At 35.8% G+C, this 27,384-nt stretch overlaps 1 protein-coding gene across 5 annotated transcripts in view; it reads right to left on the bottom strand.

Moving 5' to 3' along the window:
- Nucleotides 1-27,384, bottom strand: part of YEATS2 (YEATS domain containing 2) — an 88,792-nt gene that overhangs the window by 38,830 nt on the left and 22,578 nt on the right. For all 5 annotated transcript variants that reach the window (XM_081302355.1, XM_081302354.1, XM_081302357.1 and 2 more), the window contains 11 exons: nt 24,192-24,437; nt 22,117-22,232; nt 20,478-20,639; nt 16,201-16,312; nt 12,020-12,064; nt 8,428-8,608; nt 6,944-7,180; nt 5,117-5,275; nt 3,551-3,654; nt 1,625-1,732; nt 815-997 (listed from right to left, as the gene is read on the bottom strand). In XM_081302355.1, coding sequence (XP_081158481.1) covers nt 815-997; nt 1,625-1,732; nt 3,551-3,654; nt 5,117-5,275; nt 6,944-7,180; nt 8,428-8,608; nt 12,020-12,064; nt 16,201-16,312; nt 20,478-20,639; nt 22,117-22,232; nt 24,192-24,437 — 1,653 coding nt within the window. The remainder of the gene's footprint in view (nt 1-814; nt 998-1,624; nt 1,733-3,550; nt 3,655-5,116; nt 5,276-6,943; nt 7,181-8,427; nt 8,609-12,019; nt 12,065-16,200; nt 16,313-20,477; nt 20,640-22,116; nt 22,233-24,191; nt 24,438-27,384) is intronic.

Genomic DNA, 27,384 nt, shown 5'->3' with positions numbered 1-27,384 from the left:
TGAGGATGAAAATAGTCCAGCACGGTGGTGCACACCCATAATCCTATTGACCTGGGAGGCTGATGCAAGAGGATTGAAAGTTTGAGGCTAGCCTCAGCAACTAAGTAAGAATCAGTCTCAAAATAAAAAATGAAAAAGACTGAGGATGTGGGTCAGTGGTTAAGAGCCACACCCTGTTCTAATCCCCAGCACCATAAAAAAAAAAAAAAAAGAGCCACACCCTGGGTTCAATCCCTGGTACTCCTTCCCCTAAAAAAAGAGGGGGGTGAAAATACCCACCTTGCAGGGTGGTTTAAAGATTACAGGTAATATATAAATATGAGCCTGACACAAAAAGCATTCAATAGATATTAGTTCCAATCAATGTAGGAAAATATGGAACTGAGGGCCATTTTACATTTCTCCTGATTCATTAATTCCACCATATCTCCACACTGTAAGGAATATTAACACTTTAAAGAGCCAAGAAATCATCAAATAGATCAGTCTGGACATAGCGGTGTGATTAGAAACAAACCAGTAGTCCCATCTCAGATCTGAATAGGTAGAAAGCTGTGTATGTGAAGCCAGTCACCTCTGCTGCCAGAGAGAGGACACAGCTTTCCTTTGCCTCTTGGGCTATTCCTGGACCCTCTATAATACATGCCTCAACTTTAGTCATGGATACTAGTGGAGCAGATGGGATTATCATCAACTGACTTGCTTTGCAACTGGGCTGCTATTCAGATTCTTTTGGGATTAGCAACCCTGTCAATCTGAATCTTTTTGGCATTTATTAATTATGTTGACCTCCCAATCTCTACCCAACACAAACCTTGGAGGGTTGAATCTTTGGTGACTGAGTAGTCCCTTCTCCAGCAGTAATGACTTGTTTTTGGGGCGACACAGCTATCATGTGACCCCCTTTCACAGTCACATATTGAGGAAGTGGCGACTGGCTCGAAGCTCCTGTTGTGGGCACATGAGGGGCTTCACCAGGTTCCTGTTTGATGATCACCTTGTAACAAACATGACAATGACACTGAATTAATATCCCATGGAAAAAAAAACTAGCATCTGAATAGATTCTGTTTGCAGGGATTAATGAATCAATGAAACTTGGTCTGGGTAGAAAGATTATTGAGAAGGGTAAAAAGACTGCTTAAATACAGTATACAAAAGCTACTAAAGGGACCAAAAGGCCAAGAGCAGTGATACATGCATATAAACCCAGCTACTTGGGAGGTGGAGGCAGGAGGATCTCAAGTTTGAGGCCAGCCTGGTCTCAAAATGCTGTCTCAAAATAAAAAATAAAAAGGGCTGGGAGTATAGCTCAGCAGCACAGAAACTGCCTAGTACACTTGAGACCCTGAACTTGACCCTGTGCTTCCGTCATTTGTTTTAGAGATTAGTAGAAAAATAGCACTAAAGAGAAACAACCTAGTTTGTGCTCTCTGAATTCCCTATCTTGCTGGACTCCAAGGAAGTGGGTATCAGTAAATAAATAGAAACATGTACCAGAACTAAGATCTGGTTTCAGAGTTGAAACATACTAGAAAGAAACATGTTGTAGAGGTAGTCTCAATCAACTCTAACATGCCACAAAAAGGATTATGTAATAAGACCATACAGACTCAATACTCACTTTTGTGAAAGCTCCAAGTCCTCCAGTAATAGGTTTGGGGCTCTGAACCTTAGGGTGACTCCCAATTGGGCAAAGAGGTGGCATAGATGCGAATAAAGAATCCTCTTGCTGTGTGTATATAAATACATATTATGCAATCAAGTCAAAAAGAGTGATTTCAGAAATTCTAAGTCATCTACATTTAATACAAACTGTGACGCTCTGTACCAACATAAACAACCAAAAGACAAGACAAAAACAAACAAACAAAACCCCCAAACTCTTAGGGATTTTCCAAGCCTCTATATCTATATTTTAATCTTGTTTTAAAAACCAAATGCAAAGAAAAGCTACAACTTAGCAAAGCTACTCAGATGTGTCCTGCTGCTGCTGGGGAGACTCCTACGCTACAACCTTCAGCTTGCATGCCTAGCACCCGCCAGAGAGTAAACTATTAAAGGACAGGCACTGCATTTTATTCTTTTCTATTTAGCCAATTCACTAAATAAATTAATGGTTGAAACAGGTAGTTGTTTTAATATATGTTCTCTTAACATAACTTCACCTGATTTGTGAAATTCATTCAATACTTAGAATACAAGGGAAATTTTTTCAATAAGGACTTACTAAAAAAATGTAAAGAACTTAATTAGTATATGCAAAGACATCTGTACAATGTTGGCATTCAGAACTACCGTAGATGGTCTCTAATTCTCAAAGACAAAATGCCAATCTCAGAGGCAATTTGCCATATTTAGAATTTTAAGAAAAAGAAAAGTTAAGAATATTTCTTGACTGTGTAATAAAAAGATCATCAACAAACATCAAAAATAAACTGACAAGAGTTAAGACCTTCAAGGAAATTAATATTGTTCAGATATTCACCTACATGCTACTTGCACACTGCACAGAATTTAGGGGAAACCAGCTTTCGGCCAGGAAACTATTCAAGATTATCATTACCATGTGTCTAAATATAAGAATTATGTTCAGCACACGTCATCTAAGAGACAACCTTCACATTCTCACGGTTTTTCAGATAGGAGTTGATACTCAAATGCTTCAGATTTAAGGGAGCCCTAACAGGGAAGCTGGCTAATTTAACCACACAGTGGGGAAGTGTCATTGCCAAATGGTGAGTGGATATTTAGCACTGTGATCTGAACAAGTCAGATCATTTGGAGTTCCAAAATTCTGAAGGACTACTCACTCTGAAGAGGAAGGGAAAAAACTTGTGGAGGTAAGAATTATTCTCAAATAACTAAAAGACTAACACGTACAAGACGAAATATTTCTATTTTTGGTAGTCCAAACATATGAAAAAATGAAAGGTGTCAGACAAATATTTTTGTAAGAAAATAGTTTTTAAAAAGTCATCTCCAGGGGCTGGGGATGTGGCTCAAGCGGTGGCACGCTCGCCTGGCATGCGTGCGGCCCGGGTTCGATCCTCAGCACCACATACCAACAAAGATGTTGTGTCCGCTGAAAACTGAAAAATAAATATTAAAAAATTTAAAAAAAAAAAAGTCATCTCCAGGGGCTGGGGTTGTGGCTCAGTGGTAGAGTGCTTGCCTAGCAAGCATGAGGCACTGGGTTCCATCCTCAGCACCACATAAATATAAAATGAAGATATGTGTCCACCTAAAACTAAAAAATAAATATTAAAAAAAAGTCATCTCCATCAAAACATAAATAAGTAAGGTCACCACCTCACCACACCGTTTTCAAATTGAAATGGGTAATCATTTGATAGAAATGTTCAGAAGCATTTTCTACACTAGGAAAAGACCAAGGTGAAGTAGTAGAGTCTACAGTAGATGACCTTCAAAATAGTTATCAGCAAGAAGAGCCTAATTTGTAAAATCTGCATCATCAGCTAACACTCTTGCCAAGGCTGTGACACTGTCTTTACAAACTAGCAAAGTGCAATGCATATGAGAGCTTTACCTTGACTGTAGATGTTACAAAACTACTTCCATGAATTTTAGGAACAGGGGAACCTGTTCCTTGGGAGACCTGAGAAGCTGTGGGGAGCTTGTTTGTAGGACTTCCTGTAAGCAGGGCAGATTTAAAAATGAAATACAGGGTAAAATTTACAAAAGTAATTTTAAACCATTTTCCATCACCCTCCTCTCTTTGCCACTACTTATTTTTCATTTTTAAGGGTTGAATACTTATAACCCTGAAACTTTTAGGGGAAAAAGAGACTTAAGAATTCAGAGACAAAGTTGACCACAAATTCAATCTGCAAAGAAATAAGAAGTTAGTAAGTAAAAAGAGAAGAAAAAGTAAAGTACACATTATATACTCTACTCCTTACATAAGAAGAAACACAACAGCATAACGGTATTGGTCTTTTAACAAATGGGCCAGAATACAAAAATTCAAGTAATGTCAGCTTCTACAAAGTAGTTTCATTAGAGATCATACCTAGTGAAACTACTTTGTAGAATGTCTTAGTCTACCCTAGAATCTGCCTACATTAAACTTTTTATGCTTTTCCTGTGCAACTGTCTGCAACTATGTAAGTCTGATGAAAGTAAGTCACATTATTAACAGTCAACAAGTTGAGACCTAAAATGGTATTCAATCACCTACTCCATTTCCAAAGCTACCCCTAAAGATTTGTGGCTGATTCCCCAAACTAAGCATCCTGAAAATATATCTATTTAACATTCCTAAATATGTTCAAAGGGTATTAGGTAATCCCGGAAAGCAGTATTTTTTTTTTTAAAGTTCTGCAATTAAAAATCATTATGGTACTTATTTAGCTTTTCAAAAAACAAACAAAACCATATAATAATGTGCATTAAATCCAAAAGATTAAATTTAAAAAAAGCCTAATTACTTTATAATCATCCTTTTTTTTTTTTAATCTCATTTCTCTTTTACTGTTTCCCTACATCAATGAAATTTACAGATAGGAACATGTGTATTTATAGAGGGTAAGTGAAGGGAATAAATAAAACAATGTTAGTAAAAGAACATCAAAAAACTGAAAAGCACTATGCAGTCGTATGCCATTGTGAAGACAAATATGGTGACTCCAAAGACTTACTCTTCCTACTAGTATTCTCTTTTTATAACTACAGGTTTCAATTTTCCTCCCAAAGCAAAATGTGTCTTATTTGAAGATAAGTAAATATCAAGTTGCTTGGGAAGAAATGTGTATGGTACACAAAACTATCACTGTTCTAAAAGTTTAACCTGGAAAAGTTTGGGGCACTTACTTGTATTCCCCCAAAAGAACAAGAATTTCATTTCTAAATGAAAAGAAAATCAACTATTTCTTTAAAGAAAATTAATGATGGCTCACTACTTTTCATTCCTAAAATGTACCTGTACAAAAAACAGATCTACCCTCAGAGACAGTATTGATGTTACTTTATATAGTCTTTTTTAATGGATGGAAATTTTATTTTCCTATCACTTGGCTATCAAGTCATGCTAGGATTTAGTCTTTAATAAAAGATCAAATCCTCTGGATTGCACAAATATTGGCCATATACACACCTGTACTAGGAGTAGAGGCTCCAATCACCTGCCCAGGCTTATCCATGATAACGTAAGGATTATTTATAACAGAGCTGGCAGGGCCTTGCTTCACATGGACTGGTGTGGAGGTTGGGGTTCGAGGCAATGGTGATGGACTTGGCGTTGATATTGGAGAACCTTTATTAATGAAAAAGAGGAGAAAAGCAAAGTAAGTTTAGTCAGTCTAAGGTAACAAGTCCGGATGAAAAAACGGGACTGTATGCTTGTGGTGATGAGCAGCAGCAGTGATAGTATAGCTGAGGTCAGGAAGTACTGTGATCCACTACATACCCTAATCTGCAAACCAGCAACTTCAGCATTATTGGAGAACTCATTAGAAAAAGATTTCAAGGTCTATCCCAGGCCTACTGGATATAAATCTGCATTTTAACAAGATCCTCTGGAATGCACATTAAAGTTCAAAAAGCAAGCTTTATGTGACAGTGGAACTGGAACTGCAATTATCTTGGCATGAAGATTCTCTCAATGTCACAGGTGGGTGGTATACTCAAAACACTAAAATCAGAGAGAAAACTAGGAAGTAGTTTTCTAGGAACCTGCTGTTTTAATTCACAATTAATTTTTAAAAGAAAAATATGAAATTCATCTGCTCAAGACAAAAATCTGTCAATACTATGTCAAAGCCACAATCCAAGATTCATGTTCCCACAGAGCACTCTCAAAGGGTAGTCATGAACAAACATCCTCAACTGCCTTGTTGATCAAATTTGCCACCTGCAAATTTCTCTAAACTTCAAATCAACTTCTGTGTTCAGTCTATTCCAACTTGGAAGCAGCAGGTTCCAAAATCCAAGCTGGAAGGTGAAATTTACCTTAAATCAATTCAAAGATTTTATCTATTTCAAAGATATGGACCATATTCTGCTTAGCTGTCCATGTATAGCAGTAGAGACTCCTGTTTTTCCTCTTTCATTTAAGCATTATATGCAAATGCTCTCCCTGCTTGATGTTTTCAATCACCCCTTTCATGGCTCTTTTTGGGGGTGGGGGGGCCAGTGAACCCAGGGATTGAACTCAGGGGCACTTGACATACTGAGCCACATCCCCAGCCCCATTTTATATTTTATTTAGAGACAGGGTTTCACTGAGTTGCTTAATGCCTCGCCATTGCTGAGGCTGGCTTTGAACTCAGGATCCTTCTGCCTCAGCCTCCTGAGCCACTGGGATTACAGACATGCACCCCCCACATCCAGCTTTCCATGTCTTTTCTGAAGTGGTAGAGAGAAAGCCATAAAGTGTATTTCTACTAAAAGTTCATAATTTTTACATAAATGTGAAACTTCCACAAGGCAAAAGACAATCAAAATTTAGTGAAAGGGAAGTCTCAGATACTACTGATAATAGGAATGAATAATTTGCTTGTGTGGTTATGGAGACAACAGAAGGTATCTCAATTCCAACACTTAAAGCTTAACCTCAAGCCAAAAGGCCTCTAAATTTTTTCTATTATTAGTTACTTTGGTTTCCACTTAGAATCCTCAAACTCAATTTCTACCTACCTTGATTTCAGCCAGGTTACTCTATCAAAATTTTATCTGCGCTAACGTTAGGAAACTAAAATTTGACCATTTTGAGTTTCATTTCTTCATCCCATTAAAGAATTCGTCTCATATAAATAAGTTGTGTGTATGGTTATTTATTTATTTATTTTGCTTTGTGGCAGCTGTGCTAATCAATAGTGAGATAGGAAAAGAAACACAAATATTACTTAGAAGAACTTCACTCCAACCCTTCTACCATCCAGCCAACTTTACATACATCGTCTTCAACACATCTCCTGTATACCTGAGACAATCTTGCAGCTCATGGTGATGGGCTGGAAGGATTTTCCAGGTGACTCAGGATTAGGAACCTGACTTTGTGGCACAATTTTGCAGCTTGATGCTATTGGCTGGAAAGCTGAATTGCCATGAGAACAAAAGGTAATTTTCTGGGATGTCACTTTGGTGGGTGTTCTTTCCAATGAAGATGGCAAAGAATAAAATGTAGTGTGTCTCTCAGCTTCAGTGTTGGATGGGAATCCTGTTTGAAATTTAGCAGGCAAATAATAAGTCATCAATCATTTTGAAATAGCAAAACCTTACCACTGTGGCAAAGAATTAAAAAATCAGTATATTATTCAGTATATTTTAATACCTATTTATACAAATTACTGATGGTAAAATAAATATAATCAATTACCCATTTATACTTTTTTTGGTGGAAGGTATCATGCTTAGAATCCTATTTAGTTAAAATGCTTCTGTTATGAAATTAGAAATTGCAGCTGTGGTTGTGGCTCAGTGGCAGAGCACTTGCCTATCATGTGAGGCACTGGGTCCTCAGCACCACATAAAAATGAATAGAAAAATAAAGGTATTGTGTCCTTCTACAACAAAAGAATTTAAAAAAATAGAAATCATTAACTTCAAACCACATATAAAAGCAAAAGTTTGTTATGTTCTTGCATTTTTTAATATATGAAATTAAAAATTGTTTAAATTAGAAATGAGGAAAAACTAAAAAAGAAACCATTCATTTAATCTAATGATGTCTGATCTCATTAATGCTCATAAAGAGGATGCAATTAAAATCTAAAGAAAAAAATAGGCCAACATTTTATAAAAGAATTAAAACATTAACATCACATTAAAATACAGGCTTAGAGATAAAACTAACACCCTTTAGAATAAATTGTACACCTTATATGGTTACATATGTGAACACTTAAAATATGGTAATTATGGGGCTGGGATTGTAGCTCAGTGGTAGAGCACTTGCCTTACACGAGTGAGGCCCTGGGTTCGATCCTCAGCACCACATAAAAATGAATAAATAAAAAATAAAGATACTGTGTCTATCTACAACTAAAGAAATATTTTTTAAAATATGGTATTTGTATACTTACATATTTATTAAATAAAAATACCATGGATTTTTTTTGATGTTGGAACATTATTTTAACTAAGATTAAATATTTAATATTCAAGTATTCTGTTAAAACAATCAGAAGCTGAATCAGAGATTTTTAGCAAAGGATAAAAATCTAATTTTTTTGGTGACACCTGCTTTTTATGTCAGTAGCACTTTATGGGGGAAAAATGCTTCTGAGGAGCAGAAATTTTGATATTTCCTTGATAGAACTGTGTAATACTGGCAGCATGCCTATTTATGAAAATTTAATTTCCATATTCTCTTAAGTCACTGAAGGCAGAAGTTTTATATTGTGTTGTACAAATGAGAAAGAATGGCCCCAGAGAGACCCCATACAAGGAAGACTGCAGCATTACCTTTCTCCACAGAGGTATCGGGTACTGGCTCGAGGGACTGCTTTATTGGTGAAGAAGCTTTTACTGGGGCTGGAATGGTCAAAGGCAAAGATGGAGGGGCATCGGAGATGTCCGACTCGGAGGACTGGGGGTAAACATAGTCTTCTCCAAGAGAATGCCGATGGAGTTCAACATCCACTACCTACACAATTGGACAACACCCTTTAGAATAAATTGTACACCTTATATGCTTACATATGTGAACACTTAAAATATGATAATTATGGGGCTAGGGTTGTAGCTCAGTGGTAGAGTGCTTGAGCTACCATTGGGCTGATGAATCCACCACTGGGGTCACAGAATACTCCAGTCCTGTCCTAGAACATGGTACTCTAATAAGAGACGTGACAAACAACATCTACTTGCATCTCAAAGTCAATTTTCATTTCAAGAACTGAAGGATTTATCTTAGAATGTGATGTAGTCTGGCTTAACAGAATACCTTCAGTGAAAAGCCTTTCTATTTGCTGTTTCTACTCCTTAGAACCATGCTTCCTCCAAATCTTTGCATGGTTTTCTCATCAGTAGATCTCAATAAAATGTCACCTTTTCAGAGAGATCTTCCACAACCACCTTAGCATATGCAACTCTCTTGTCCCCAGCTACTCTCTTCTTCAAAGTACTTATTTGGAACTGAAATTGTTATTTGCTTCGTGTTTATTGCCTACTCTCCTCATTCTCCAAATTATGAAGAATGTAACTCCCTAAGAGTAAAGAACTATCTTGTTCATTTTTGTATTGCCAACACCTGGACCAGTGCATAGGTTATAGTAGTTGCTCAATAAATGTCTCCTGCTAATAATACAGTCCGTTTCTCTAGATAAAGATTTGACTACTAATTTTGATTATAATAGTTACTGTGGATATTATATAATAAAAACAAAAATGGAGAAGAGGGTAGAGAAAAAAGAGATCTCACACTTCCTGATTTTAAAATTTATTACAAAGTTATAGTAATCAAAGCAGTATGTGCTGGCATACAGACAGACACACAGAACAACAGAATAGAACAAAACCTCACATGTATGACCAAATGATCTTCCACAAAGGTTCCAAGACCATTCAATAAGGGAAAGGACAAAGTCTTTCCAGAAAATAGTGCAAGAAAAGCTGGCTATTCACATGCAAATGTAGTACCTCACTTTATATATATAAATTAACCCAAAATGGATCAATGACCTAAAGACAAAAGCTAAGATAATAAAACTCCTAGAATAAAACAGGAAAAGCATCATGACACTGGATTTCACAATGGTTTCTTGGATGTGACACCAAAATCACAGGAAAAAAACCCAAGAAACAAACAACAAACAAAACACAACAAGTAAATGGGACATCAAACTAAAAACTTTTGTAGAGAAATGAATCACAGGATGGGCATCAATACTTGCAAATTGTGTGTTTGATAAGTGATTAATGTTCAGAATATATAAAGATAAAGAACTCCTACAGCTCAAAACAGCAAAAGCAATCTGGTAAAAAACAGATTGTCTACTTGAGTAGACATTTCTCTGAAGAAAATAAAATGGCTAAATACTGTATTTCACCACATAATTGTCACATCCTGTTTTTTTCAATGTAAAAACTGGTTTATAACCTTACATTGTGCAATTGTTGCATGGAATTAATTTTGTTCTTCATGCTGCTTAAAATGTAAACAAAGCAGCAAGGCAGTCACACCAGAGGCACAGGAATGCACATTTGTCTTCTTGCACACTGCCAGCCATGGGCCTGGGATTCTCAACGCACACTCACTGCCAGTGCCAAAAGTCCACTTGCATGGTTTGTTTAAAGAGCTGCAGTGCCAAAGGTAAACACACCTTACAGGTGGCACTAAAGACAGCTCATCAGATAACAAAACCAATGATAGAGGCACAGAATCTTTGGACAGAAGACTAAAATTTATACGTCCATACTTGACAACACTATAATAAATTTTCTCAAGTGTAATATTTCGTCTATAATGCACAAATCAATAAAAACTAATGTTTAACTTTTTTTTTCAGACTGGAAAATGTTACTAAACTGATGTATATCTATTTGGACTATTCAATTTTAAGGTATATTCACAAATGTTCCCTGCATCCTAATCTTGCATCAAATACAGTTTAACAATACATGATTTTAAGTAATAATGGCACAATTTTTTTTTTAAGTTTCACATAATGGTTACACCACACTCGTGCTCTACCACTGAGCTACAACCCCAGCCCCTGCACCATGCTATTTTGAAAAAGAAAAAAAAAGCATAAAATATATGATGATTATGCAGTGGAATAAGGTAAGCCCGTGAAAAAGATATTCAACATCACTAATCACTAGAGAAACACAGCTCAAAAACCACAAAATACCACTTCATGACCATTAGAAAAGCTACAGAAACTAAAAATCAGAAAACAACAAGTATTGATGAAGACATGGATAAAAACAAACTCCATACTTGTGGAGGAATATAAAACGATGCAGCTGCCATGGAAAATATAACACGGTGTTTCCTTAAAAACTAAAATAGCACTAGCAAATGATGCAGCAATTCCATATCTACGTATATCCCCAAAAGAACTGAAAAGGGGGATTCATCAATTTTTCTTTGTTGGTACTAGGACTAAACACTGGGATGCTTTACAATTGAGCTACAATACTAGTCCTTTTTAAAATGCTGTTTTTATTAGTGCATTATAGTTTTACAGAGTTGTGGGGTTCATTTTGACATATTCACAAAGCAAATATCAATCCTCATTTGTTCCATTTCAATCCCCAGTTCTACCCCCGCCCTTGGTTTTTATTTTGAGACAGGGTCTCCTTAAATTAATGAGGCTGGCCTCAAACCTGTAATCCTCCTGCTTCAGCCTCCAGAGTCGCTAGGATTACAGGCATGGGATACCATGCCCAGTGAAAAAAGGGATTCAGTTATCTGTACATCCATGTTCATAAGAACATTAGTTATGATAATCAAAAGACAGAAGCACCCAAATGTCCATTGATGAATGACTAAATAAACAAAAGGTCATATATAAATATGATAGAATATTCAGCCTTAAAAAGGAAGTAAGTTTTGACACTTGCTACAACATAGATGAACACTGAGGGCACCATGCTAAGTACAATAAAGGCAATCACAAAAGACAAGTACTAAATGATTCCATTTATAAAGTACCTGGAGTAGCCAAATTCACAGAAAATAGAATGTATTGTTAGAGATGGGGCGAGGGAGGAAAGGGTAACTCTGCTCCACACACGTGGACTTGGCAGTTTGCAAGGTGGAAAGAGTTCAAGGGATGAGCTGTAGTGATGGGTTCACAACAGTGAGAATGCATTAATGCCACCAGACCATACAATGAAAAATGGCTAAGATGGTAAATTTTATGAATTATTTAACTACAATTAAACAATTACAAAGAAAAGAAACACAAAGGGAGTGAGAGGGAAAAAAACGTTTTTCAGAAGGAGATCTAACACTCATTTTCCCCCTAATTAAAAATGAAGATCATCCCCAGCACCACCAAAAAAAAAAAAAAAAGGAAAGAAAGAAGACCATAAGAAAAACACCTACCGTCTCTGCTCCAAGTGTCTGCAGGCCAGTGTATGTTCTGTCCAGCTATTGAAAGACAAAGGACAGAGTGTTCAATTTCACTGTGCTCACTTACAGACCTTAGGCTAATCACAGGATCCATGTTCTCATAATGTAAACAAGCACGTCATTGCTTCAATAAAAATCCTCAATTTTCTAGCAGAAATACTGGGTAAACACAAAAATAGTCACAGCCTTACAGTTATTATATTTTTAATGTACGCCATTTACTTCTAAAAACCTATTCTAAGCACAACCCTAAAATGGAGGAAGTTTCACACCAGAAGTTTATTGTGACATCATCTATAACCACAAACTAAAAACATAGATGTCCAATAAAAGGAATGCTTAAGTAAACACGGATAATCAACTTGTGAAGTATTATGTAGCTACTAAGATGAGTTCACAAAAGTTATGTAAATACATTTTAAATGACAGGCTATAAAAATATGCGTGTAATATGATGACACAATTACATATTTAAATGTATGGTTATTAAGCATTCTTGAAAAAACTTTTCATTCTTGAAAATATAGGCATGACAGGCAATGCTAACTATTTCAAATATATTAGCATCATGAAAGACTTATTTGGGGGCTGAGGATATAGCTCGGTGTCAGAGAATCTGCCGACCATGTATAAGGCTATGGGTTCAATCCCTAGTACCCGCCCCCTGCCCACACACAAATAAGTTGAAAGATTTATTTTTGAGGAGAGAAAGAAGGCATAAACTGAGGGAATGTTAATAACATAAACCAAAGTTTACATTTACATAGGAAGGGGTTTACTTCTTTTTGTGTTCCAATTTACATCCTGACATCTTTAAAAAAAAGAAATTTGTGACAGCTTATCCATATAAACATTGTACAGTAAGACTGACAGGAAAAACATGTTTATAAGTTGGGTAGAAAGAAAGGAAAAACTAGCAAAACCAGGGCAGGTTAGTAAACACAAGGTTTTAAAGGCTGATAAGAGGTAGATGTTATGGGGCTGGGGTTGTGGCTCAATGGTAGAACACTTTCCTTGCATGTGCGGCACTGGGTTCGATTCTCAGTACCGCATATAAATACATGAATAAAATAAAGGTCTGTGCTCATTTACAGACCTTAGGCTATTCACAAGATCAAAAAAAAAAAAAAAAAAAAAAAAAAAAAAAAAAGCAGGCAGATATCAAGCCTGGCTGAGCTCCTCATAGCCGACACAGGGAAGGCAACTCAAGTCAGTCAAGAGATTTTAGTGTCCAGAAGAAAAAAAAGCAACATAGGGTTGATTAAGACAGGTTCCACAGATGAGATCTGGAGTTTTAATATTTTAACCTTAGCCAAGAGTAGGACTGCTAAATAGGTATGGGCAATTTTAGTGACATTCATTTTCTTATCCCCTAGAAAATGAAAATAACAGTTTATCTATATTCTGAACAGGCATATGTTTCATTCTTAAGACCAGATTTTAAGAGGGACATTGATAAAAACAGAACTATTATCAAAACAGCAAAAGGAACTAGAAAACACAGCATACAAGAAATGTTACAGAAACAAGTTTTGCCTAGAGAAAAAAATGATTTATGGAGAGACATGAAGGCTATTACTGAAATTTTTAAGTTCTTATAAATCACAATGTTGTACAGTATTATTTTAAAATCAAGCTATAACAATAAGATCAAGGTTATTTTGTTTTGCAAGAAGAATAGCAGTTTTAAGTAAATTATGAAAAAAATATTTCAAAATTTTATTTACCAAATAAATAAAACATTTATTTGGAAGTGCTGTGCTCCATGGTAATGCTGAAGAGAGGGTTAAGTGACTACCTGTTGAGGATGCAGGGAATTTCATATATTCTGCAAAATCTAACACTTAAGAATAGTCAGTATTTAATTCAGTATTTACAGTATCAAATACATGTAATTATGTACTCTGTAGAGTAAAATGCAGACATCGCTATGAGCTTAAAATAGCCAGAAAAAGTTACACAGGAACTTGAAGAATGGAAAGATTCAAACAAGTGCTTGAGGAGGAGGAGAGGATGAGAAAAAAAGGTACAAGGAAAGAAAAGCCAAGGACTTTCTATGACATGAAAAGAGTGAGATGACTAGAGAATGCTCATGCAGAGGATTAATGCAAGATAATTTAGGGGAAGTATGTTGAATCAAAACAGGAAGAACCCTAAAAAATAGGTGGGGAGTCTGAACTTGAACATCAAGAATTAAATTATGTTTTCCAAAAAAGGAACAGCATAATGGTTCTGCTGTTTTGGACAGACTGATCTGATGATGGTGTGTAGAACAGACAGAGGGGAATGGAGATAAACTAAAGAAGGCAGAACACAGACTAGCAACAATGGGAATATAAGAAAGATTGTTTAGAAAGAATAATGGTCTTCAATTGAACAAATATTTAGAACAGAGAGGAAAGAATGAAAGATCTTTCATTCTAAGAACACAGAAAAAAACAGGGAAAACGCCGGGCGTAATAGCACACACGCCTGTCATCCCAGCAGCTCTGGAGGCTGGGGCAGGAGGATTGCGAGTTCAAAACCAGCCTCAGCAAAAGCGAGGTGCTAAGCAACTCAGTGAGACCCTGTCTCTAAGTAAAACACAAAATAGGGCTGGGATGTGGCTCAGTGGTCAAGTGCCCCTGAGTTCAATCCCTGGTGCCTCCCCCGGCCCCTGCCAAAAAAAAAAAAAAAAAAAAAAACCAAACAGGGAAAATGACAACACCACTAAAAATAAAGATCCTGTGGCCAGAATATAAGTGTTTAAAGCTTTGAGGTCAATGTACAACAAAAATAGTAAAAATTATGTTTTCTAGAAAAACTGGTTAAGAAGTACTTCACTGTCATTTTATACCACTGTGTCTCAAATAATTTTCTACAGGGAACTCTAGGTGATATGCACAATAAAATATGTGAGAACCATGTAAACAATTCCCTTTATTTTAGAGACTAAATAAATTATGTTGCCTACAGCAACATAATATGCTATGTACAGTGATTAAAATAAGTTAAAAGAAAGCAGAACTATTTTAGACTTTCTTCAAATAGAACAGTATTCTGTCCTTTTGAATGAAGTGCCTACACGCTGTTTAATTGGTTTCTGTTCTTCTCTGAGGTTATAAGGCAATCTAGTCTTACAGTAATCTGTAGAAAATAACTTAAAAGTCAAGTTAAGCAGTACCATCTATCACTAATGGAGAGAAAACTTTAGTATGCCTCAGGGTTTAAAGAGGTACATTTATAAAACAAAGGTAATGTAAAAGGAATTCTATAAATGTACTCAGCTTTATTGAGTTTAATTTTGGGAATTAGAACAATGTGATAAGCCAAAAAGTAGGGATGCTTTGGGAGAAGTAAAATGTTAGCATTATATCACATAGAGAAAATGAACAGATGATATTTTCTACTATACATTACAAAGAGTGTCTAGGGGGAGCACTAAAACGGTCTGTCTTCCAACTATAAAAGCTAAATATGATTATTATATAGAACTGCAAAAACGTTAAAACAAACAGGAAAACAGAAAAAAGTATAGGGGAAATTGCCCACCAATTCATTACTTCAATAACGCCAATAGTTGGTATATTGTTTTGTTTTTTCTACCTTTTAAAAATCATGGCTAACTTCATATACATAGTATTTTGTGCTCTGCTTTTCACTTACTATAATGGTAGTTTTTCTCTACAAACAGAAAACTCTTCATAAAATATAATTTATAATGGCTGCATAATAAATCATGTGAATACATCAATGAAGAATTTCTGACCATACAAACTAGATATTGCAACCCAGTACTTTACAATTGCCAAAATATGTTTGTTTCCCTTAATCCTTGTGAGATAAACATTTTATAGAAAAGCTAACATTTTTTAAAAAATAAAGATTTCAATTATTTAGTCTCAAGTAACACATCAATGGTAAGATTTGATAAAAATTCAAGTCTTCACATTATCTGAACAATTAGTTCATCTTTTCAAAGAAAATACATTGTGCTAGAAAGTAACTTGTCTCTACAACCTTCAGAGGACAAAGAAGTGCTGTAACAGTAAGCATAACATGCTCAAATGATTATCCTGCTTCCACTGTCCATGACCACCTCCCTCATTACCATATGAAATAGATGATGGGAAAAAAATATATCATTTCTGGGGAGCAATGCTTTGTCACGATACCTTCAGATTATGTATGATATCTATCCGCTTGTTCTGGCTGTCCTTAAAGTGAACTTGAACTCTGACAGGAAACTCACCCCAGCCTCTTCTGGTCAGATGAAAAGGAGGCTCTCTAGGGAAAAGCAGATATTTATACATTCACCCATGTTCATGCTCTCATCCTAGAGAGGGAAGTTTTCTTATAATGGATAAGTCAAAAATTCACATCCTTCTTAGAATCACTTATGTTTCCTTATGTGAAGCTAAAGTTACATGCTGAATTTCACTAAAATACTAAGTTACAAAAATTCAAATCTACAATAAATATTCCATTTTTGAATGCTTAGAGTTAATAGGTCCAGACAGTAATCCAAAGTTATTTTCATAGATGAGGGACCAAAGTTAATTGATGAACGTTACACTATAGAGCCAGAACCTGTGATTGGCATATGACAGGCACAGGCTCTGAGGTTTGTGTTCCTACCCCAGGTCCTCAAAGGCAAAAATAAAATAAATCATGAAAATGCTCAATCCAAAAGTGAAAATTTATTTGAAACTGCTAAAAAGACTTGATCTTCCCCATACAATAGCTGTGATTTTAGTGGGTACAGGAGAATGTGTATGAATATTAATTGGACTGAAGAATTTATAGTCATAATGTAATTAATTAAGGGGGAAAAATGGAAATTAGCCAAGAGTTCTGGGATTCATCTAAAATCTCAGCTACTTGGAAGGCTGAGGCAGGAGAGTCAGAAATTCAAAGACAGCCTGAGCAACTTAACAAGACCCTGTCTCAAAATAAATGTAAAAAGGGCTAGTGGATATAGCTCAGGGGTATAATGTTTCCCTAGCACATATAAGTCCGTTTTCAATCCCCAAAACTGCTCAAAAAAAGGGTGTGTATAGAGGTGGGTTAATGGAACAAGACTGGCAAACTATTATTAATTGCAATGGGTACAAGTTCATTATACCCTCTACTTTTGTATATATGTGAAACTTTCCATAATAAAAAAATTTAAAAATTTAATTGGGATCTTTAAGTGTTCAAAACAATATGGCTTAAGTTAATTGGGAAGAGAGGAATACCTTTAAAATAAAAATGTTTATGAATCCCTGGCTTACAATTATTGTAATAAGATAAAATGCTGATCTTGCAGGGAATAGGCACTTTCAAAACTAAGAGAAAGGCTTTCTAGAAGTGGAGAGTCCAAGGATAAAATCTGAGAGGACTCTTAACAGATCTGAATTAATAAGCACAAAGGCAGGAGCTACCAGAATGGTGAATTCTAGATATGACATTTGGAATCATCAAAAATAAATTTTTCCTTCACATTAAAGACCTTGAAAAACAGGAAAAATCTGAGTAGCAGTCTAAAAAGTGGACAAAACAATGCCCACGTTATAAAAGAGAGAAAAGAAAGTTAAAGAATTTAAAAAAAAAAAAAAAAAAAAGCAAAAGCAAAGTACATGCCCTGGATAGAAGAAGTCAGGTGAACACAAAATGAGGTCAGAGAAACAGCATGATGATGGTAGAGGAACAGGCTTTGGGTAAATGAGAAGGTAGACTTGAGGTAGCATAGAAAGGGATCCAAGGCCAAAAGTATGGTAAGGCCATGGTGGACCTAATAATAATAATCAATGGAAATTCTATAAATGGTAAATTTGGTAATTTAAATTCCAGTAAAGTTGAGAGGACAGTCTAAACTTATTTTGTAATATGTCTCAATTATACTGTTTGCATGGTCAATTGCTCTCACAATGGAAATCAGGCATGTTCTTAATTTATGCATGCAGGCTAACCTTCAGTGAATAGACAGGAAGGACTGTGGCCAGGAAAGACACAGACAAATAGCACAATTCAAGAAAAAGGAACAATGGTTCTTACAGGATATTCTTCTATAATCATATTTTGAGAAGCAAAAAAAGGAATCTAAGAACTACTAATAAAGAAAACATTATTAAGAAAATTCTATAATTTTAAAAATATGTTATTCCATTCAAGAAAAAACTGCATACCTTGAACAGAATTATATATTTCTAGATTCCTAGTAGAAGGTTAAAAAAAAAAAAAAAGAAAAGAAGAAAGGTTCTACTGGAAACAGAATGAAGTACAACTCCTTGTTCAAATTATTAATTCAAACGACCAATTTGAATTCAAATGTCTTTTAGTATCACTCCTAATGACCCAGAATTCACCACTTACCAAATTCCTTGTTCTGTTTTGGAATACCTATTATAAAAATATTTACTCTACCTCCTATATGATAGTTCTAGATATGTCACTTAGAATCACAAAGAATAAATTTTTCATTCACATGAAAGATCTTCAAAAGAATTAAAACATCTCTGTGAGTCTTTTCTCTTCAGGATGACCACCTCTTTTCCTTAGAACAGCAACAGCAAATATCCAGAGTATTTCCTTGACCCACTCTGTTCTAAGACCTTTGCATCTATTAACTTACGTAATCTTTACAACCACGCTATGAGCTATCTCCTCTGAGACACAGTGAGGTTGCATAACTAACTTGCCCAGGTCACAGACCAAATAAGTACTTGAACCAGGATTCAAACTCAAGCAATAGGCTGTAGGGACCATGCTTTTACCACTGTGGTAGTCTAGGTTCCTGTGGTGACAGAACTTTATACTGCCCAGACCACTCACCTCCAGATGGACAATAGTATGGCTAGCTCTTTTCAGACTGGTATAGACAGCAAGTACCCCTGACTTCTAATAAGGCAGCTTAAAATTGCATTACTATGCTAAGTAATTTGTTTTTATCTTCTGGTTTTTAGAAAATCTGAAGTTATATGTGTGGCTCATAATATATTTCTATTGAACAGTGCTACTCTACATTCAACCTACATAAAACAGACACAAATGTCTTAAAGACACTCACTAAGATCTGTTCTGGGGGCCTGATCCGCTCTGGTCAGGCAGTCATACTATGCTCAACTTCTCTAATGCAGGGACTATGTAGTCTTTATGTTTCCATAACAGGCCCTGAGTTTAGCACACATTTAGCAACTGTCTTATGACTAAAAGCAAAGTTAACATGCACAATTTTTAGGAAGCTGGCTAAGAGTGGTTCATGACAACTGAAACAAATGAAAAAGATGCTTCTATAGGAGCACAATCTACCCATGTTCTTCCTATGTAATGTGCTGGGATGAGAAGATACAGCATGCACGAGAAACACATTTGTACTCTGACCCAAAAGTAAGATTAACCCCAAGTTTCAAGCCAGGTGCAAAAGCCATGCATCAAATTAATTTTGACACCAGACAAAAAAAAAAAAAAAACAGCTTTGAAGTCTTAAAAAAAGAACCCAGTTATAATTAAATCTAGGACATGTGTTAATAATAACAGCAAGAGTACAAATGATAGAAAGAAAAAAAAATCAATAAACCACATGCTAAAACTATTTCTGATAGAGAAAAATAGTAGATAACTGCAATGGGAAATTAGTAGATAATTCAAGGAAGGAGGGAAGCAAACCACATGGCTCTACAATGGAAGTGAGGATTTTTTAGGTAGAAGGGGTAAAGGTGATCTTGGAATCATAAACATGACAAGTAAGACACCAATCCCATTTCCAGACCCAGCAGTACAATGTGTATGGGAGGGAAAAAAAATAGCCACCACTTAAAAAAGAGTTCTCAAGAGAGCCAGGTTTTGTTTAAAAATCAGGAGTAAAAGGAATGTTCTGGTCGGAGTAGAGAGTATAGGAGATTTCACTAATTATAAGCCACCAGCACTTCCACAGCGCATTCAGTGAAGGTGTATGTGGTATCATCATATACAGATGGAAGAATACATGACAAATAATATGACAAGCAAATAAATGACAAGCAAGATTTCACAATAGTACACATATTATCATTCCATTTTTGTGAGGTAACCACAAACAACTAATAGTATATGCACAGGAAAAGTATCACTAGGGATTATTTTTGAGTGGGTGGGATCATCTCAATATTAAATATTTGTGTAACACCAGAATCCTGTATTTCATTCTATTATACATAAAAAATAGTAACATTTTAATACACATCTGTATCCATATAAACAAATTAGCTACTATCAGCTGATGTAATTAGTATGGTAACATTCTGACATGGGGTGACAATGCCTGTTCAGTGAGACAGTAATCTGCAAAAGGAGAGAAACCACAGCTAAAACTACATTGTGACTAAAGAGCCAACTCTGAGTATGTCATAATAATACAAGAATTTCCAGAGAACGTTCTAAAGTTAAACCACATTTCTGTTCTTAGGCTAAAGAACTTAAATATGCTCACCTAACTTCCACAAGGTCATTTGGTTTATAGCTGGGATGAAGGAAGAACCAAACTTTCTTGACAAAATGATTAATGCTGGGTTCTCTACGAGACCCTCGAACATATACCATCCACTTATGGGTTGATTGGTCATTTTCTTCCCTTTTATCTGGAGGTATATACCTAGAGAAGAAAAAGAAAAAAGAAATCTGAGTTTTTCTTTCCTTCAGAGACCTAATAACACAATTAACTACTCTTTAAAACAAGATTAATATTCCAGCAATATTAAACAGCTATGTCAATTAGCCAAAATCTTTGTAGTGAGTTATTTTATTTTTTCTTTAAACATTTCTTTGGTCTAAGAGCCATCCCTTTAAAGTTTGTTTTGTTTTCTGATTAGCAGTCTGAGATTTTAAAATAAAACTTGTTTTTCCTATCAGGTGGGTACCTGAAGTGGAAATAACCTGACATATTTTTATTCCTGAGCTGGAGAACCCCTAGTCTTTAAGGTTTTCACTCAGATTCCAGGGTGCCAGAACTTCAGGACCTTTCGGAGCCAATCACTGCTGCCAAGGTTAGTTTCCTGCCTTTTGAAAGCTCAAACAAGCCACTGCAAGTCTTTTTGTTGTTGTTGTTGTTGTTTTGTACGAGGGGTTGAAGCCAGGGGTGCTTTACCACTGGGCTATATCCCTAAGCCCTTTTATTTTGAGACAGGGTCTTACTAAGGTTGCTGAGGCTGACCTCAAACTTGCAACCCTTCAAGTCTTGATCATAGTAAAACTAGCATCTGAAGCCCTCCCCTTCATGGGCCCCATTTTCATTTCAATGTATGAGTGCTCCTTCTTAGATTCTGGAGGAGAATATGAACATGGCCTTCTATGTTATCTTTAGTAATGCAGGGGGCCAAGCTGCCTAACAGTTCTTCAGGAGAATTCTTGTCTAGTCTTGGTGCTTTGCTCTTCCATGTATAATAACTAACTAGTGAATTTCATGAACCTTGTTGGGAATTTAGATTTTGAAGAAGAAGAAAAAAAAGTCCAAGAAACTTATCACACATAAATCTTTCCATTTCAAAAAAGAAAAGAAAGAACAGTAAATGAGTTCCCAGGAATAAGAACCCGATTTCAGCATCAATAGTGCCAACCACAAATAAATGGCAAATGCCGAGATCATAAATGTATAGGAAAAAAAAGCAGATTTGAAAGTTAGGGTTGGAAGTAGTTCCTGAGAATTGACCACTCTCAATGCTTTCAAATGCCTCTTAATTGCATCTTCTACAAACATCACACCAAAGTTTAAGAGGTTACTATACTGCCTCTTCTCTAGTGACACTTTGGAGAGAATGTCTTCTTGCTTATCATCTCTGGATATTATGGATATGGTGCAAGGCAGAATGGCACTGTAAAGAGAGGATGTACACAGGAAAAAAACAATATCCAGTTGACAAACAGGAGGCTTAGAGTCAAATAGGACTGTGCTTACATGAGCAAGATCACCCTAAAAGTGTTTTGGATCATGGTAAATTTTTGAAATAACTAAGAGCCTGGAAAAAAGAATTCCTCAGGCTTCATCCCATTGGAATATTACAGTAAAGGAGTATCAGTGCCAATGTATTAATAGAAATGATGGCTGAAAATGAGAAAAATCAGCTCGTACTCACTTGGACACATTGCCCACTACTATTGTTTTCTTTACAAAAAGTCGTGAAGTCTCATCTCCTGTGAGATCAGTATTCCGCTGTTCTGTTTTATGAGAGCCAGTAACACCAGAAATATCCTGAAAATAATAATCAATATTCATTTCATTTAGAACAATTTACAACTGCACAAAACTCAGAAAATCAAAAAAGTATAGAGGAGCTCAAATATTTTTTTTAATTATAAAATTCTATGGCTTTGTGGCACCTTTGAGAGCATGAAAAAATAATTTGCTATAAATAACTGCACTATCTTTACTAAAAGTTTGTACACTATACTTCCACATGTATTTTTATTATTCACATACATCTGCTTTATATATGCAAAGAAGATGTGGAAGAATATGCAAGAAACTACTACAGTGGTTATCTCTGAAAAATGGCAATGGAAATGGAAAAATTTACTTTCTTTTTAATTTTCTGTATTATTAAAATTTTTTCAATGAGAAATAAATACAATGATTATGGCTAGGGTTGTAGCTCAGCGGTAGAGCGCTTGCCTTGCACACCTGAGGCCCTGGGTTCAATGCTCAGCACCACATAAAAATAAATAAAGATATTGTGTCCATCTACAATTAAAAACATTTAAAAAAAAAGAGAAAAGAAAAGAAAGAGGGGCTGCTGTGGCTCAGCAGGAGCACACTTGCCTGGCATGTGTGAGGTGCTGGGTTCAATTCTCAGTACCACATATAAATAAATAAATAAAATAAAGGTCTTTGAACAACTGAAAAAAATATTTTTTTAAAAAAGAAAGAAATACAATGATCAATTAAAAGTTGGACTATAGTGACAGAAAGTTACAGTTCAAATTCTAGTCCTTCCAGGTATTAAATTGTTATCTTGGGTAATTACTCTCTCTGCCCCAATTTTCTCAAAGGTCATTAATAGTACCACTTTATGATTGTTTCGTATAGTTCTTACAAAAGTGTTTGATTCACAGTAAGTACTAAATGTTTGTAATATATGCATATATATAAACCACCACATATTGTATAAAAGATGTTAAGTTTCTAAATTAAGACTAATATGACTTAAATTCTTGTTCTTAAAAAAAAAAAAAAAGAGAGGGCTGGAGATGTGGCTCAAGCGGTAGTGCGCTCGCCTGGCACGCGTGCGACCCGGGTTCGATCCTCAGCACCACATACCAACAAAGATGTTGTGTCCGCCGAGAACTAAAAAATAAATATTAAAAAATTCTCTCTCTCTCTCTCTCTCCTCTCTCACAGAGAGAGAGAGAGAGGAGGGAGAGAGAGAGAGAGAGATACAACAGATATAGTGGCATATGCCTATAATCAGCTACTTAGGAGGCTGAGGCAGGAGGATCTCAAGTTCAAGGTTAGCCTCAGCAACTTACCAAGTTTCTGTCTTAAATAACAACAACAAAAATTGAAGATGTAGCTCCCCTGTAAAGTGCGCTGGGTTTAATGTGCCCCTGGGTTCAATTCCCAGGACCAAAAACAAAAAAAGCAAGCAAGCAAGCAAGCTACTTTGGAAATTTCCTGTCACAGAACACCAGGCTGAGAAAAACCACTGGTCTAAACCAATAATGATGATAGCTGAATATTATATGAAGTTTAGAGTACCTTGAGCTGGCAATTCAAGCACTTAAGTTGGCAGGATCAAATTCCATTTATTTATTGTCAAATTTCCTTCAGCTAATATAACATCTTTGAACATAAAACCTCATACAGGAAAGTGCTTAAGAGTCACTAGAAAGAATAAACACAACAGTGGAAAGACCTTTGGTAAGGTCACTGAACCATCAACCTTTAAAGGTTTCTTTCGTATCTACATGAATGACATCCATCAGTTGCACAATGCCCTGGATTCTTAATCTCTAAAATTAAAAAGACACGGGTTTAATTCTCAGTTCTGATACATCTGGGCAAATACAACCTTAACCTCATCAAGGCTGTTTCCTCACTTTAAAAGGAAAACAGGCTGTTTCCTAGAGTGCCTGTAGAAGATAATATGTGCACAGTTTATTAGTAAATACTAGTTCCCTCTCCTCTAGCTCCCTCTCATCCATTCAACTTTACCCTTCCAGTATTTTGGCTTGATCTCTGTTCCATGTTGTTTGAGACTCTTTCTTCCATATCCATATTGCTGTTATTATCTTTGTCAGATAAGAAGTCATTGTGCTGAGATAAAGAATCACTTTCTGAATGATTAGCTGAGGGTGTTTCTGATCTCTGATTGGTAGGAGATGAGGATCTAGATGGTGATTCCAAAAATTTCTTGATAGCAGGATGATTAAAGACCATTGGATCACATGTCTTTGATCCCTACAAAAGAATGACAGCATGCAAACTTTTAATCCAATCCACTGAAAGGAGGTAAAAATGTGATCTCTTCAAACTCTTAGCTATGACGATTACATTTAAAATCCTTCAAAATCTCTACTTATAAAATTAAGGACAAACTCCTTAACAAGGTCTGCATCAACAGAACAAAAATTAAGGTGACAACTACATAAAAGTTGTTAACACTAAAAGCTAAAGATAGAGGGTCTTCTAAAGATAAAATATGTTTAGAAGATATTTTATCTTATCTAGAAGATCTACTGCTCTTTATTTCTCTTTAGAAATAATAATACACAGAAAATAATATCTGACTTAAAAAAAAAAAAAAAGGTAGAGATGTGGTTTAGTAGTGGAATGCCTGCCTGGCATATATGAGGCCCTGGGTTTCAATGCCTATACAGAAAAACAAAATGGGGGGTGGCATGTCATTTTACACAAACACATCAAAGGCTCTAAATATCCCTGCAAGAAATTTAAAAATTAAAAAAGTATATGGTATAGGGGCTGGGGTTGTGACTCAGCCGTAGAATGCTTGCCTAGCATGTGTGAGGCACTGAGTCTGATCCTCAGCACCACATAAAAATAAATAAATAAATAAATAAAGGTATTGTGTCCAACTACAACTAAAAAAACAAAATATTTCTTTAAAAAGTATATGGTATAAAAATGACACCTGCACAGAAGTAAAATGTAATACTTATTAAATGTTTTAAGATAATTAACACTAATTTATAGGGGGCTAGGGATGTGGCTCAAGTGGTAGCGCGCTCGCCTGGCATGCGTGCGGCCCGGGTTCGATCCTTAGCACCACATACCAACAAAGATGTGTGTCTGCCGAGAACTAAAAAATAAATATTAAAAATTCTCTCTCTCTCTCTCCTCTCTCTCTTTAAAAAAAAAAAAAAAAAAAAAAAACAAAAAAAACCCACACTAATTTATAAAGTTAACCCTCAGTCTACAGGGTATTTTTCTGTATCTTAGTTACTTGTATACAAAATGTTATGTTTCATCATAATGTCATACACTGTAGTTATGTTCCTAGGAAGTCTAGCTTTTAAAATGTATTATTTAAAAAAAACTGTTATTAAAATAATTATTTTGGTGGAAGGAAATGAGCCAGAGAGAGTTTCTAAGTCAAAACAACAAAACTATTGAATCTCAATAATAAAGATTTCTCAGAGCTATAAATATGTTACCACAAACTAAAAATAATTAAATGGCTGATCATAATAGACAAAAGCGTATCTAAATAATTTTGACCCCTAATCAGAACATTACTGCATAAAATCAGTGAATTTTCTAGACTATGTCATGTCTACCCCAGAATCTGTGAATGTGACTTTATTAAGAAATAGGCTCAGTGCTGTGGTGCTAAGAGGCTTAACATGGATGAGGCCCTGGGTCCAATCCCCAGTACAAAAAAAAAAAAAAAAGGCAGGGTGGTGGGGTGTCCTTGCAGATATAATCAAGTTAAAATGAAGTTGTGCTAGATTGTGGAAAATTCTAATCCAAGACTAAATCCTTAAATGAAGAGGGGAAACTCAGACACACAGATTCAGAGGAGCCATACATAGAGGGAAAACATCCACATGAAGCTACAGGTAAAAACTGAAGCAATGCAGCTGCAAGCTAAGGAACATCAAGGACTGTGAGCAACCATCGGAAATGAGGAAGAAGCAAGGAAGGATTCTTCCCTGGAACCTTGACAGGTAACACTGCCCTGCTGACAACCTGATTTTGGACTACCAGCCTTCAAAACTGTGAGGTATAAATCCCTATTGTTTTAAGCCACCAAGCTATAGTAATGTAATGCAAGTCCTAGAAAATGAACATAGAGGGGCTGGAGTTGTGCTCAGCGGTAGAGTGCTCTCCTAGCACAAGCAAGGCCCTGGGTTCGATCCTTAGCACCACATAAAAAGAAAATAAAGGTATTGTGTCCAACTATAACTAAAAAACCAAAATATTAAAAAAAAAGAAAGAAAATGAACATAGATTCTAATGTACATTATGGAAACTCCAGTAATAAATGAAATCTGCCTACTATCGAGTATTAAACTCAAATAATGCTCTAGTTTCTAACAAGATAACATCAGGGGCAGCACCAATACCAGGCACCGTAAAGCTCTGTGTGATAACACAAAAAAATCCTAAACACGACACAGACCTCCCGCTGTTACCCTAGAGTCTAGCCCTCTCTCATTCCCATGGAGCCAGTGATGTAAGAGAATTAGCTGAGACTAATTCTAACAGACAAAATTTAAGAAAAGAATTTTTTAAACACCAGACAGCATGGAGGCTCATGACGGTCATTCCCAACTATTCAGGTTGAGACTGCAGGATCTCAAGGTCAAGACTGGCCTGGGCAACACAGCAAGACCCCATCTCAAAACAAAACCAAACCACCCCCCACAAAAGTTATGCTGAAATTAATAAAACACCAACAAAAAATATTTCTATTTTGGTTCAGTCCTAATTCTCTTGTCCCAAATTCAGACAGATTGCTAGAATAAAAGAGCTAGATATTGGAATGTAGTTCAGTGGTACAGTGTGTGCTTAGCACATATGAGGTCCTGGGTTGGACCCCAGGGACTGCTCACCAAAAAAAAAAAAAAAAAGAACGAAAAAGACTTTCATTTATAATTGGAGCAACCAAGGGATTATCACATTAACCAGTGATCAGACTTAAACTCTGATATTTTGTTCCTAAACACATACAGCATTACTTATAAGGTAATCTTGCCAAAATATTTAACCTACACCTAATTGCACCTTTAGACTTGACTTCCATTTACAGGAAGATAAAGCAAATAAAAGAAACCCACAGGAGGGTGGGGGGGATCCAAAACATAGAATATAAAAAAAGTGGCCTAGTCTCTTCAAATAATCAATTCTCATGGGAGAAAAAAAGAAGGACTGTTTTAGAAGAAAC

The sequence above is a fragment of the Spermophilus citellus genome, assembly GCF_964194105.1.
Source record: "Spermophilus citellus genome assembly, chromosome: 7".
Lineage (NCBI taxonomy): Eukaryota > Metazoa > Chordata > Mammalia > Rodentia > Sciuridae > Spermophilus > Spermophilus citellus.
This window is presented reverse-complemented; position numbering and strand designations above follow the sequence as displayed.